This window comes from Schistocerca gregaria, chromosome 5, assembly GCF_023897955.1.
Source record: "Schistocerca gregaria isolate iqSchGreg1 chromosome 5, iqSchGreg1.2, whole genome shotgun sequence".
NCBI lineage: Eukaryota > Metazoa > Arthropoda > Insecta > Orthoptera > Acrididae > Schistocerca > Schistocerca gregaria.
In genome coordinates, this window is record NC_064924.1 from 366661857 (window position 1) to 366677355 (window position 15499).

Below are 15499 nucleotides of genomic sequence, written 5' to 3' on the forward strand. Positions count from 1 at the left end.
TGTACAAACGCAGACCAAAGATTGCTATCCTCTGCCGATAAGCTCCCTGCATCTGACGTAACTCTAGCACTATGAACCAGAGTCCGTAATATGCCACTGCATTGAGATGGGTAATGACAGCTCATACATATAGGTCTTTGTGAGTTGCTTTATGAAACACATTGTGATCCAAGGAACCATCTTCTTTTCTGCGGATCAAGACATATACGAACGGGATGTCTCCATTTTTCACCTCTTCCATGTTGAAACAGATGCTCGGGTGGAGGGAGTTAAGCTGTTCCAGAAATGCAGGAAATGCTGCTGCTCCATGTGGCCAAACTACGAATGTGTCATCCACATATCTCCAACAAACATTTAGGTTTCACCACCACTGAATTAAGTGCTCTTTCCTTGAAGTATTCCATAAAAAGGTCGGCTACTATGGGAGACAAAAGGTTACCCATAGCAACTATGTATATCTGCTCAAAATTTTGCTCATTAAATAAAAAGTAAGGTGAGATGATCACATGTTTGAATAGATGTAAGATGTCCCCTTCCAACTTCATTTCTATAAGTTGTAATGAATCCACCAGAGGTACTCATGTGTACTAAGAGACCACATTGAAACTCACTAATGCGTCAGCTGCTTTCAGGCACAAAATGTTCAGTCATCTTATAAAATCTTCCGAGTTTCGAACGTGACTGGGCAATGTGGCTCGATCAGCGATACTCCCGCCGCCAGTATGGGTCATCTTTCCAGTTGTGTGCGCAGAGCCTGCAGGGGCACCACCTACTGGGCCAATCGGGGAACGGGCGGTAAGCTCTAGCAAGTCGTGTGGAATTTTGCCTTTGGACACCTAGGAGTAACGTCATTTGGGAATATGGTGCACGGTACAGGCGGCGTGAGAGGCAGAAGGAAGAGTACATCTAAAAGGGGCTGTTACCCAGGTAACAGCGCCGTAGCAATTTTCACCAGCATGGAAGCAGTCACATTACTGGGAAGCCGTTTGTGTATTTCGCTTCCTGCATGTCTCCTGGCACTGGTATCTGTGGCAGCTGGCTCCGTCGCAAGAGGGCAAGAGGGTAAGGGCCTTGATTGTGCTGTAAATTGTGGCTGGAATCGACTACTGGGTTCAGTGCTGTTGACTTCGTTTTCTTGGCCAGCCGGTGCTACTCCTACTGAGTCTGTCCTCAAACATGTTAATTTCAACTTGCTTAGTACGCACATAAGATAATAGATTTGTACTTCTTATCTGATGTTCATTAATAGGTTGATTAATTCTACAGATGATGTGCTACAATAAATTATTGTATTTCTAGTTACTTAAGGCAAATTTCAGTCTGCTGTAGATATCCACTAGTTCTGGGATATTTCGTCCCTATTTGTGACCACTGCTGCTCCCTTTTGGGGGTCTATGCCGAGCCTCTATTGGAAACAGCTGAGTGAGCAGGTGTCCACTTCTGGACATAGTTTGTTGAATCCCATGAGGTTGCTTGGTCACATTAAATTTTATATTTAATATCCTACATTGTGTAAATAATTTTTAACTTATTTCACCAAATGTGTAATAGGCCATAAGTGCCGTGGTTTATAAATGTTTAAATTTTGATGTAACTTGCTCTCACCTAAATGGTAAATTTAAAGATGTGTTGATGGTTTTATTTGTTATTTGTCTTGTTTAAATGTGCCAAATAAATGTTCAGTGAAATTGTCGATGGTGATTGTCGGATGTGTCACTTGGTTCAGTCCTATCACCTCACAGCCTATTGTGCCGAGCTTGTGTCGTTGTGTAAAAGGTTGAATTCCATGTTATGCCAACACATCAGTGGTATTTATATTTTCCTACCAAAGGGCTTAGAAGAAACGCCAAATATTTTGGTAGGTAAAGTCTTGGGGCTCCTATATTCTTCACGATGGGGCAAAGCAGGACCCCTTCCTTGTGGATCTTATGCAGCCCACAAAGTTGTGGTTGAGCTGGCACTTGTACCCTTAATCTCTTTTTAAAATGTTCAGTAAACTGGCTAGACTTGAGAAGCGCAGATGTCTTCTGTTGTACACCAGTTGGATCCTTCTGAAGACAACGATATGTCGAGTCCTGCAGTAAATCCATCATCTTGCCGAAGTAAGATGTTGCAGGCAAAAGAACAGTAATGTTTCCCTTGTCAACAGGTGAAATCAGTATTTCTGTGTCTTCTCTTAAAGAATGGAGAGCTTTCCTTTCCTCATTGTTGATGTTCTGCTTGGGTGCAGGCATCCTGGTTAGGGTCCTACAAGCCTCTCCCCTTATTTCTTCAGCAGTCTCACTCTGATGTTTCAAGACACATTGCTCAACGGCACTGATAAATAACCCTCGAGAGGCAAGGTCTTCGAAGTGGGTGCAAAGTTCAGTCCCTTTTCCAACACCAATATCACAGTGTCACTCAGCTGTTTATCTGTGAAATTAAACACATTACTTCTACGTGGTTAATGTTCATGTGATGACTGGGGTGTAAAGCAATGGAACTTTGAAGTTTGACATTCCATGGCCTGTTTCCGTGTCCAGTCTGAAAGCGACCATGTTTTACTGTCCACCCTCTCCCAGGAATTATCTCCCAGCCACGATGAGATATTCAAACGTAGTGAAAGCAAGTTCCTGGAGACTAATTCTCACCTAGTGTAACAGATTCTTTCTCTCACCAACACCATGCTGGCTCACTGTTTGATCCTCGTGGTGGTCGCAGAGTCTATATAATTAGTACACTTGGCAAATGTCGGTATAGTTTGCTGCTCCTAATATCTCAATAAAAAGGCAAGAGAGCACAACAGTCTGTTTCTCTTGTTGAAGAGTTCATCGAACTCACGTATTCTGTTGACTATCACCTTCCAGTAGAGGTACCAGATGTGCTGTTTGAGACTTCCCTGACCTAGTAATTACTTCACTGGTTTATGGGCACTGCATCAGATAATGTTGTAGAAACTGTACAATATTTCACAATACAACTGACTATTAGTAAGCACCTGAAGATGACAAGCAACTGTCATGTTGAAATATTGTACAGCTTCTACAACATTATCTGACACAACAGCCATGAACCAATGAAGCCAGGACTGCTTTGCTTCCATCTTGATATTGAAACCCAGGCTGCAGCCAAGGGTTTCCTAACTACGAGCTCACGCATAGCAGCTGCCATTGCCACCGAAACGGTTCTCTGACAGGTGGTTTGGTTTGTTCAGCAGGGCTAGCCACATAAACCAACAGAATGGGCTTCGGTCACCCTGCAAAATTTGTTTTCCTGATGGTAGTGCCTCTCTGTCTTTAATGGTGTTTTGTTGTCATCCACGGAAGGCCTCTTTTCTAGAGTAGTCATTCCTATCACGTTATGGCCATAGGTTCTGCATCTTCTCCACCAGGGCCACTGGGGAGTTTCACAAACCAAGCTATTGACTAGGAGACCTGTTTTTCGACCAGCGATTGGCTGCAAGATTTTTTGTTTTGTTATGGCTTGTGAGCAGTGTGCCTGACAACATGCAGCTCCCAGAGCGTCTCTGTCCTCTTGGTCCACTTCACACTAACCCTGGGAATGCATTCATGTAGACTTTTCGGGTTCCCTCTTGAATGCCTATTGGCTCTAAGTTGTGGGTGCATTTTCCTAGTTTCCTTACTTTCCCCAGTGTGCGTCGACATTGGCATATGTCACAATTCATATGCTTTTGAGGGTCTTTTTCTATTAAGGGGTTGTCTTGTAGCTTAGTTTCAAATAATGGGCCCCAGTTTGTTTCTCAAACCTTTCAATTTTTTTGTTCCAGTCATGGCCTTCGTCATATTACGGCCCCGCAACTCCGTTCTCAATCAAAGGGTGAGACGAAACAACCAGTGCATATGTTCAATTCCCAAATGAAAATGTTTGTTGCGGATTCTTCGCCAGTTGATGCCATTCTCCATTTTCTGAGCACCTATTCCTTCACACCTACGGGAGAGCAGAGTCCAGGAACGCTGTTGCACAGTCAGCAGATGTGCACGTTCCTCCACCTTCTGCAGCCTGAGCCGCACCTGCTGCGGGTGGGTTCATCCAACTGCTTTGCACCAGTATTGTAGGTGTGGGCGTGAGGGTTCAGTCGTTTGCAGAAATTGATACCAGCCACTGTTGTCTGCTGCCGGGAATGCCATCTCGCTGATGTCCTTGTGGCTGACGGGTTAGTTGCATCCCACTTTGATCAGTTGCACACCTTCTCCCCACCAGAAGCTACCCGTTCCCGGATATGGACTCCATCACCCTCCGCCTCAAGCCAGTTGTCGCCTGCTGTGGAGGCACTCCCATACCATTGGCTGCCTCCTTCACGTGTGGTGCCATGGGGTCACAGCTTCCCAGAGCCATGTTCTGGTCTGTCTCCGGCCTAGGGTCCATTGTCACAGCCTACTGTTCCCGTAGGTCTGCCTCCACTGGGCCCTTCACCATCATTCATCGTCTCAGCTACCGTCACCAGTGGGTCCAGCCCCACATCCTCCACACTAGGACGTGCCTGCTGATGACAACATAGAGACGGCAATGGCACCCTGCTCCCTGGTGCTGTCGTCGGGCACAGCACGGGCCCACTACTGTCGGGTATGCCCATGTCTCCATGCGTTCCGGTCCTATGGTCTGGTGCCTCCGCTGTTGGCATCAGCTGCCACCATTCCGGATCCAATGGATGTATCTCTCATCGGGATGTCGGTAGATCCCCGGCACTCTGGTGCCCTTTTCAAACGGGAGAGGTGTGCTGCATCCTGCTACTAGAGATGTGAGTGTGAATGCATCAAGTGTAGCATTGCCACGTGTGCTTAAATCACCCGCCAACTGTAACAGTACGGGTCAGCCACTAGAGTCCACTTGTAGGAAGCGTGCACACAGTACAGTCTCCACCGAGTCATCTACCCGCAACTCACACCTATATACATGTACTCACACTCATTATGCTCTTTTAGTTTATACTGCTCACATTAGTCATTGTATGTATCACTTATATTGCACCTTCTGTACGATTCTTTTATCTTGTTATGAGTAGACTTATTAGAGGCATATTCCCGTCATTATTGAGAGGTTTATAAATAAAGCCATATTTTTGTTACTTGGATCAGTTTTGTGTTTTACTTGGTTACTCACATTCAAATGGCATAACTGGTGGAACAAACACCTAAATAATACTATTATGTTTTACAGTGTGTTCATAACACTGGGACACAAAATTGTATCACACCAGCCTTGAAAGTTCAGTAAATCATTTCGCTACAGAATTTTCAAATAGCATAATGAAATAATACAGTCTCAAGACGCCTGCTTCACCAGCCTCTCCACTTAGACATCCTCAAGAGAGTTATTTCTGAACACTAGAGATCAAAATTGGCACTCTCAAATTTCTTTGGCCTCAATATTTGCCTGGTCTTATGCTGGTTTTATTTTTGCTCCTTATGAGCCTCTGTCATGACTCAAAGAGTCCCAAGTGAATTTTCCTTCACTAGATCATTTCTTTCAATGAAGGAGCCATCGGTAGTAACATCTAGAGATACTACCTCTGCTTGTGTTAGTCCTGCACTGTTCGCTTCTGTTTTGGCAATAAGTATGAAGTCTCCTTTTATATACTGTGATTGTTTATCTTAAATTATGCTAGAAATATTTCAAGTAAACATACCTTCCAATTCCTGCTGCAAGTCAGAAGCCTGGCAACGAGAACTTCTTTCCTGTGATAGCTGTCCTTCAAGAGTTGCGACCTCTTGCTGTAGATTCTCTCTTTGCAACTGTAGAGATGTTAACTTGCTCTGCAATTCACCTTGCACCTGTTCTGCAGTAGATTTTGCTAATGTCAACTCTGCAACCTGCTTCCGGAGACGAGTATTGCTTTCCTGCATGTCTGTCAACTAAATCAAAAAGGTCACAGTGAGTTGGACATCTTGGAATATTTATCTTTAACTGATTAAATTTGCTTGTGTGTTCACTTGCCTGTTTTTCTAAGACATTTATCTTGTCATTAGTTTGTTGATTATTGTTCATTTCTCTTGTTCGTTTATTCTGCTCATCTTCCAATTTTCGTTTCATTTCCTGGAGAACCACTTCAGTCTTTCTCCGGATATCAGCTTCTGCCTCAGCTTTCCGCAGCAACTAGAGTGGCAAAACAACAGAAACATTTGTTATCTAATTCGATAAACACTACATGTTATTCAATAGAACATTTTTCTACTCTAAAAAGTATGATCAATTTGAATGGATGCATACTTTTATAATATATAAAATGATTTCACCTCTTTGATTTCCTGTTTATGGAGGGTTATCCTCTTCTCCAACTGATCATTCATCTCTTCTATTTCTGCTTTCCTCTGATTCACTTCTTCCAGTTGTATGTACACAGATGCGTGTTTAGCTTCAAGACACTTCACAAGAGAACGCTGGTTTTCTAGTTCTGCCTCCAACTGAGTAACTTGTTCAGCAGATTCCAATATTGTCTTTGCTGTTTCAGCTTCACTCTAAACAAAAGGTACATTATGGTCAATACTCAGATGTATGCCATTTTACACAATGCAGTAGCAGCAGAACATAGAACTACAGTCTCAGGCAAATGAAATAGGTTTCAGTTGTCTGAGATTGCAGACGTGTGTGCAAGTTGTGTTTGTGTGAGTGAATATTTTGTAGTGGATTCTCTCTTTGCAACTGTAGCAATGTATAGTGTCAAAAGATTGTTGATGTTGGGTGAAATACCTCCATACATACTGAATGGAGAAGCAGTGCATTACTTCAAAATAATTCTTATTATGAATCACCATAAACAACCTTAAATACTGCAGTAAATTGTGTGCAAAACAGTAATCCTGGTAAGCCATATCAGTCCATACAGTATTTACGAGACTGCAGCTACCACTCTCACAATGTGATTCCCTTTGCCTTCTGCCCTACACAGCTTAAGCTGTTAGTTTTACCACTGTCAGTGACAATTGTCAGACATATTACAGTTTTCACTTCAGAAACAGACAAGCTTGTTCATACTCTATGAGTAGCATTGTATCATGCTGATGGCTTTCGATACATTTCCTGTAAGCATAACTGGCCCAGTACACATATCGCTCAATATATGTGTAAACTGGTAACTAGCAACTGAATGTCTCTTCAACAGAAACTACACTTACTTGGCAGAATGACATGGCTGCCAAACTATGGAAATGTAGTTGCCATCAAGAAGAGACTTACAGTCGACCACTAATATCCCAACTATATCATTTTCCCTGTTCCACATCAATCACAATGTGGGTCAAAATTGAAATGAAGTACAGCTACTACTGAAGTTCAAAAGATGCTACAGGTAAAATCAGAACTTTAGGCAAAGACTACCTGCTAACTGAAAAAATCATATCTGCCAAATGTATAGTGTGAGTCATAAAATACTTTACAACTTTAAAATGATATATAAATTTATTGAGGTAACTTACAGAATCGGTGGACATGTCATTTTGTAGCAAACAACCTCAAGTTTCATATAAAAGTGTCAAGTTTCATTCTGGTTTGAAGCAGCACTATTTGCAGTGTTGCAAACATCCCACCAGTAATCAATGTCTTCCCAAACCTGTTGCAGTAAATCAGGTGTAACGTGTGCAGTGCAGGTCAGATTTTTTCAGGTTGGCTGAACTGTTTGGTGACACACAGTCTTTAATGAAACCCCAGAGAAAGAAATCCATTGGTGTCAAATCCGAGGAGTGAGGTAGCCATGCAATTGGCCCTTTAGACCCAATCTCCCGACCTGCGAGGAATTATCGAGGAAACCTTGAACTTCTGTGAGGAAACGAAATGGTTCACCGTCTTGCTGGTAGTAAACCATCCCATCTCAGTCACTCTCATCAATCTGTGGAACTGAAAGGTTTTCAAGCAAATTCAGATACACAACACCAGTGACAGTTTTCTGAATGGAGAAGAAAGGACTATACACTTTCAAATTTGCTAAGGGCACTAAACACGTCAACTTTGGGACTGTCATGAAAGTGTTTCATAGTTGCATGTGGACTTTCACTGCACCATATTTACACCAAACAGTTGCTGCAGAGTTTGTTTTATGAAACCAAAACAAACAGCAAGCATGCTCCACACCAGTGAAAGTAGCCATTTTAACAGTGCACTATGCTGGTGCTCCTGGTAGTGGAATGGGGTAATGACGCACTACATGTAAATCGAAGTTCACAGACTGTTTTCTGCAAAATGACACATCTACTGATTCTATACATAATCTCAAAAAATTTCTGCATCATTCCAAATTTGTCAAGTTATTTTTGACTCAACTTTAAAAAAAAAAAAAAAAAAAAAAAAAAAAAAAAAAAAAAAAAAAAAACAAACAAACAAACAAACAAACAAACATCCTACTAAACGTATACCCTTTTCTTAACCGTTTCCAAGTAAACCAATGAAAACTACTAGGAACGGGAAATATGTAGTGTCGTTCTTACTAACTGTGTCAGGACACAGTTCACTTGCGCATGGTGCAGTTGTTTACCTCAGGTCTCAGTCCGACAGTGCTTGTAGTGCACGGTACTACATGTTGCTACATGAACAACGAACACAGTTTTGTGTAGTGAAAATGCCATGGATCTTCACACATGCACAGTATGCTGACATGGTGTTTGTCTATGGTTTGTTCAATGGGAATTCCAGAGCTGCTGTGCGAGAATACCAACAACGGTTTCTGAATCGCAGAGGGCCAGATAGCAGGGTGTTTCACGGATTGCTTGAGCATGGTACATTTCCCAGCGTAAATGTTGTCCTGAATGTCCCGCACAACAAACTCTTAATGGAGTTGAGAACATTCTTTAAGTAGTAGAACACAGCCCTACTATTAGCTCTAGAAGAATTGTTGTCCAACTTGGTATTCTTCAAACATGAGCATGGTCTGTATCCCTTTCATCGGCAGAGTGTACAACATCTGCAAGAAGTAAATGCTGCCGCCTGGCAAAAATTCTGTCAATGGATCATTGCCAATGAATGATTAATTCCACGTATTCTGCTCACTGATGAGTCAACGTTTACCCGCAACAGAATCAACACCACACGCAGCTCTCTTGTATGGGCAAATCAAAATGTGCACGCTACTGTGGAAATGAATTTTCAATGATGGTTCTCAGTCAACGTGTGGTGCAGTATTATTGAAGACCAACTCATCAGTCCAGTTCTTTTAGACAACCACCTTACTGGGAGACAGTATCTTGAGTTACTTCAAAATGTGTTATCACAGTACATGGAGGATATCTCTTTGGCAACACGAGCTCCTATGTACTTTCAGTATGACGGAGCTTCTACCTATTCCGTATGGCCAGTGACACAATATCTCAACACAGCGTATCCTGGTCACTGGGTCGGTCGCCATGGAGTCATTGCTTGGCCACCGAGGTCACCCAATCTTACCCCATTGGATTACTGTTTGTGGGGGTAGCTGAAGAGCGATATCTACAAGTGCAGAGTGGATGCAAGGGAGGAACTTCTCGCTCATATTTTACATGCTTGTGCGCAGGTAAAGGAAGCAAAACTGAACTCTGATTAGAGACACACCACCTGTCTATAAGAGCAGCAACATGCACTGAAGTTGACAGTAGACTGTTTGAACATCTGTGATGAAACGTACACAACTAAACAAACCATAACATAACAGTATCTTAATTTATCATCACCTGCAACTTTCCTGTTCCTAGCTGTTTTCATTGGTTTACCCAGAGACAGTTAAGAAAATGGCATATGTTTATTAGAAGTTTTTTGTTCAGAATCACCAGTAGTATTACCCTCAAAGCATGTACCTTTCCTCCTGATTCACTCTGTATAAACATATAAGGGGTTTAGAGGGAAAAGATCAGACAATAAACATAAATTACTATTGAACACAGAGACTACAATCAAGTACAGATAACATTACATTAACTAATGCTTTTGCACTAAATACAGGCCAAATATAGGTCGACAGACTGGTTTTTTTATGTGTAAGTGGCAGTCAAATGAAAACAACACACTACGTAATACGTCCAATGCAGGTACTGGTAAGGCAGGTATGTGTGCAGATGTGCTCTCAAATGAGAATCAAGAAGGAACAGTGGGAACGTTCACTAAACCTACATCTACATTTATACTCCGCAAGCCACCCAACGGTGTGTGGCGGAGGGTACTTTACGTGCCACTGTCATTACCTCCCTTTCCTGTTCCAGTCGTGTATGGTTCGTGGGACGAACAACTGCCGGAAAGCCACCGTGAACGCTCGAATCTCTCTAATTTTACATTCATTATCTCCTCGGGAGGTATAAGTAGGGGGAAGCAATATATTCGATACCTCATCCAGAATCGCACCCCCTCAAAACCTGGACAGCAAACTACACTGCGATGCAGAGCACTTCTCTTGCAGAGTCTGCCACTTGAGTTTGCTAAACATCTCCGTAACACTATCATGCTTACGAAATAAACCTGTGACGAAACGCGCAACTCTTCTTTGGATCTTCTCTATCTCCTCTGTCAACCCGACCTGGTACGGATTTCACACTGATGAGCAATACTCAAGTGTACGTCGAATGAGTGTTTTGTAAGCCACCTCCTTTGTTGATGGACTACATTTTTTAAATGACTCTCCCAATGAATCTCAATCTGGCACCCGCCTTACCAACAATTAATTTTATATGATCATTCCACTTCAAATCGTTCTGTATACATACTCCCAGATATTTTAGAGAAGTAACTGCTACCACTGTTTGTTACGCTATCATATAATCATACAATAAAGGATCCTTCTTTCTATGTATTCACAATACATTACATTTGTCTATGTTAAGGGTCAGTTGCCACTAGTTGGACCAAGTGCCTATCCGCTGCAGATCTTCCTGCATTTGCAGATCTTCCTGCATTTCACTGCAATTTTCTAATGCTGCAACTTCTCTGCATACTACAGCATCATCTGTGAAAAGCCGCATGGAACTTCCGACACTATCTGCTAGGTCATTTAAATTTATTGTGAAAAGCAATGGTCCCGTAACACTCCCCTGTGGTACGCCAGAGGTTACTTTAATGTATGTAGATGTCTTTCCATTGAGAACAACATGCTGTGTACTGTTTGCTAAAAACTCTTCAATCCAGCCACACAGCAGGTCTGATATTCCGTAGGCTCTCACTTTGTCAGGTGACAGTGCGGGACTGTATCGAACGCCTTCCGGAAGTCAAGGAAAATGGCATTTGCCTGGGGGACTGTCTCTAATATTTTCTGGGTCTCATGAACAAATAAAGCGAGTTGGGTCTCATACGATTGCTGTTTCCGCAATCCATGTTGATTCCTACAGAGTAGATTCTGGGTTTCCAGAAATGACATGATACGCGAGCAAAAAACATGTTCTAAAATTCTACAACAGATCGATGTCAGAGATACAGGCCTATAGTTTTGCGCATCTGCTAGACGACCCTTCTTAAAATCTGGGACTATCTGTGCTCTTTTGCCATTATTTGGAACCGTCCGTTCCTCTAGAGACTTGTGGTACATGGATGTTAGAAGGGGGCAAGTTCTTTCGTGTACTCTGTGTAGAATCGAACTGGTATCCCGTCAGGTCCAGTGGACTTTCCTCTGTTGAGTGATTTCAGTTGCTTTTCTGTTCCTTGGACACTTATTTCGAGGTCAGCCATTTTTTCGTTTGTGCGAGAAGGAACTGCAGTTCGGTCTTCCTCTGTGAAACGGCTTTGGAAAAAGGTGTTTAGAATTTCAGCTTTACGTGTGTCATCCTGTTTCAATGCCATCATCATCCCAGAGTGTCTGGATATGCTTTTTCGATCCACTTACTGATTTAACATAAGACAAGAACTTCCTAGGATTTTCTGTCAAGTTGGTACATAGAATTTTACTTTCGAAATCATTGAATGCTTCACACATAGCCCTCCTTATGCTAACCTTGACATTATTTAGTTTCTGTTTGTCTGAGAGGTTTTGGCTGCGTTTAAACTGGCAGTGAAGCTCTCTTTGCTTTTGCAGTTGTTTCCTAACTTTGTTGCTAAACCACAGTGGGTTTTTCCCGTCCCTCACAGTTTTACTCAGCACGTACCTGTCTAAAACGCCTTTTACAATTGCCTTGAACTTCTTCCATAAACACACAAGATTGTAAGTCTTGGAACAGAAATTTTTGTTTTGATCTGTTAGGTAGTCTGAAATCTGCCTCCTATTACTCATGCTAAACAGATAAACCTTCCTCCTTTTTTTTTATAACCCTATTTACTTCCATATTCACGGATGCTGCAACGGCCTTACGATCACTGATTCCCTGTTCTGTGCTTACAGAGTCAAAAGTTCAGGTCTGTTTGTCATCAGTAGGTCCAATATGCTATCTCCACAAGTCGGTTCTCTGTTTGCACTGCTGTGCCATTCGTCCATTACAGTGCTCAAAGTGAAGTCAGCAGCTTTTGTATGTGCTCAATTTCATGGAGGACAAGAAAGAGGAACAGCAAGGTACAGTGCAGTTTTTAACTGTGGAAAGAGAGTTGGAAAATGAAATTCATTCCTGAATGTCTGCTGTTACGGTGAACACAGTATGTTACACGCACAAGCTTTTGTGTGGAACGAACGTTTTCAAGAAAGTCAGATGTCACTGAATGACAGCACTCAGTCAGGACAGGCTCATTGTGTCATTACCACTTCTGTCACTGCTGTAATAGATGCTGCTATCAGAAGTGACCGATGGCACAAAACATTTGGCTGATGTTGGGCACCAGTCACAGTACCGCTCACTCCATCATGACAGAGCATTTGAAGTTCTGGAAAAGCAGTGTGCAGTGGGTTCCCCACAGCCTGACGAAAGAGCAGAAGTTGAACAGAATCTCAATAGCACTGCAGTGCCTGGAGTGGTATCATGATGAAGACTATAGTTTCCTATCCCATATGGTCATGGGAGATGAAACAACACAGTGTCATCATTCTGAGCCACGGAATAACCATCAGAGAAAACTACGGAAGAACATGGATTCACTATTACTGAAAAAAATATGAAGCTGTGCACGTATCTCCTGAAAATGTGATGATAACCTTTTTCTTCGATTGCAAAGGCCGGCAGCTCACTGACTTTCTGGAGCATGATGCCACAAATAATGCACAGAGGTATGTGAACACACTGCAAAAACTGAAAAAATATCAAGTCCAAATGCCCAGGAATGTTGTTGTAAGGCATCATTCTGTCACAGGATAATGCCCATCCACACGTTGCCATGGTTGTTTTGATTATGCTGCAGAAGATCCACTGGGAAGCCCTTACACATCCTACGTACAGTCCCCATCTCTTCTCTTAAGATTTCTTTTCAGAGCCCAGAAGAAAGACATCCATGACCACTGATTTGATTTGAATGAAGAGATGCACGCCTGGGTACAATCATTGTTCCATAGGACACCACAAATATTTTTCCATGAAGGCACTGATTTCTTGTCTCATAGTGGGATAAATATTTTAACAGTTATGGAAATTACTTTTGAAATAATAAACAGTTTACTTACTGCTTTGCCATATGTCTCATTTTCATTTGACTTCTCCTTATGTTAAAAGGAGCCAACGTTTCTTATATGTGGGTATCTTACCATTCAGTTGAGTGATGCCTTAAACAATGGAACACTACAAATATTAGACACATAGTGCTTAAAAGCTTTGCGAGATTTGGCAGTCAGACTCTGCACTTATACTATAAGACTTCAGTCTTGACTACAATGATCATAAATCTGTAATACTTCTAGAAAGTCCGACATGGAATAACAACTACATGGGAAGGATAGAGCACTACTAACCATATAGAAGAGGTGTTGAGTCTCTGACAGGCACGATGACAAAAATCTGCCAAATCTTTAATCCTTTCTACAGCAGTAAGCCATTTTCAAAAGATAGCCATTAACCTATAAGGAACGCTTTCCTTATATGTTCACAGCAACACTCCCTTAGAAAATGGCTTCATGCGGAAACCCATAAGGATTAAAGAAACATAATAAAGAATCATGGTCAAGCCAAAAATTTATTATAGCTAATAATATTAGTCAGTGGAAGTTCAATATGACAATGTACACAAGTGAAAGAACTACATTTCAATGACAAATTTAATTCTTATTTTATTTTTTTGCATAGTTATGACAAAAAGAGCCAAGAAATAAAAATGTGATAATTCTTATTAAGGAAACTGACTTTTAGCTTGATTGGAAATTTTAAATTAACTAATCTCTTTATCTTTTGAAGAAAAATGAAACTTTCAGTTGCTAATATTTCATATGAAATTTTAGTTACTAAAATGAGCCTACGATTTTGCAAAGGAATTTAACATCTGAATGATAATGAGATTTTTAGAGGCAGAACTCGTGTTCAGACAGGACGAGGATGTACTTCAGAGGAACCATTTCAGAATTTGCCACACTTGATCAAGGAAAAATCTAAATTCAGGTGGTTGGAAATAGACTTGAACCTAGCTCATTCAGTTTATGAGCCCAGTGCTTTAAACATAGCACCACATTACTCCATATATAATTCCACTGCCACTTTAATGATCTCACCGATGCCTCACACTGTATCCACAGCTCACTAACCTCAGTGATATCACGTTTAAAATTTCAAACACACAAGAAAGTTTTTCACACTACCAACAAAAACATACCAAAAGCCTTCAAAATGTCACAGCTGTTTCTCTAGTAGGATGTAGGTTACCTAAATGAATCAAATTTGGAAATCAGTACTCTCCCTAAAATAAAAACACATTAATAAAGCAACTGAATGAGGAAAAACAATTGGTCACAGTACAAGGGAAGCACTCATCATGTGGACTAGGTACATTAAAAGTGTTTACTATTTTAGACGATTTAGCAAACTTATATGCACATCAGCAACCTGCATCTTAAAAACTTTTCTCCTTTCTAATGTGCTTGTCTGCTACTCGATACTTCTTCTTTAAGGATAACCATCTAATCAGAATTTTCTACTGGCATATCCCTCTAATCATACTTTACCAACACCATATACTTGTGATTAATAATGTAAAGAAATTAAGTACTCAGTAACGAGATTTTTTTTTTTTTTTAAAAAGTACTGCCAACTCACCTTGTCAACCTGCACGACACCAACATGGCAACACCATATGAAAAAGGAACAATAAAATCTAATTAAAATCTGCTTTAATTAATATTGCTGAAGTCAGAAGAAACACTAGCAAGTTAACAAATTTTGTCTTCTAGTTTGAAATCTGTCTGATTAATTCAAGAATGAAAACATATGAAACTAAAAACTAGCAACACTCATATTTTTGGTGACCTGGTACACTTAATGTATTTATCTCTCACATATTGTGGTACATAGTTTAGAAGATACAGAATATGAAATATTTTAGTTTTTTAAGAAAACAGTTAAGGCATTTAATAAAAAGTGATTTAGACTTTTTATTCTCTCTTTCTAGGTGGGGGAAGGGGGCAGGAGAACAATTTCACTTTAATTTCCTCCATCTCAGACATAGAACAAGTTAATAACTGTCACAGTAATAACAAATGACACAAACACTAACTGTATAG

The 15499-nt window shown here is 41.1% G+C and overlaps 1 protein-coding gene across 1 annotated transcript in view; it reads right to left on the minus strand.

Moving 5' to 3' along the window:
* Nucleotides 1–15499, minus strand: part of LOC126273344 (rho-associated protein kinase 1) — a 210822-nt gene that overhangs the window by 109371 nt on the left and 85952 nt on the right. The window contains exons 30-36 of the mRNA XM_049976891.1: nucleotides 14646–14679; nucleotides 13541–13558; nucleotides 7113–7208; nucleotides 6578–6698; nucleotides 6234–6455; nucleotides 5935–6093; nucleotides 5627–5852 (exon numbers count right to left, since the gene is read on the minus strand). Coding sequence (XP_049832848.1) covers nucleotides 5627–5852; nucleotides 5935–6093; nucleotides 6234–6455; nucleotides 6578–6698; nucleotides 7113–7208; nucleotides 13541–13558; nucleotides 14646–14679 — 876 coding nt within the window. The remainder of the gene's footprint in view (nucleotides 1–5626; nucleotides 5853–5934; nucleotides 6094–6233; nucleotides 6456–6577; nucleotides 6699–7112; nucleotides 7209–13540; nucleotides 13559–14645; nucleotides 14680–15499) is intronic.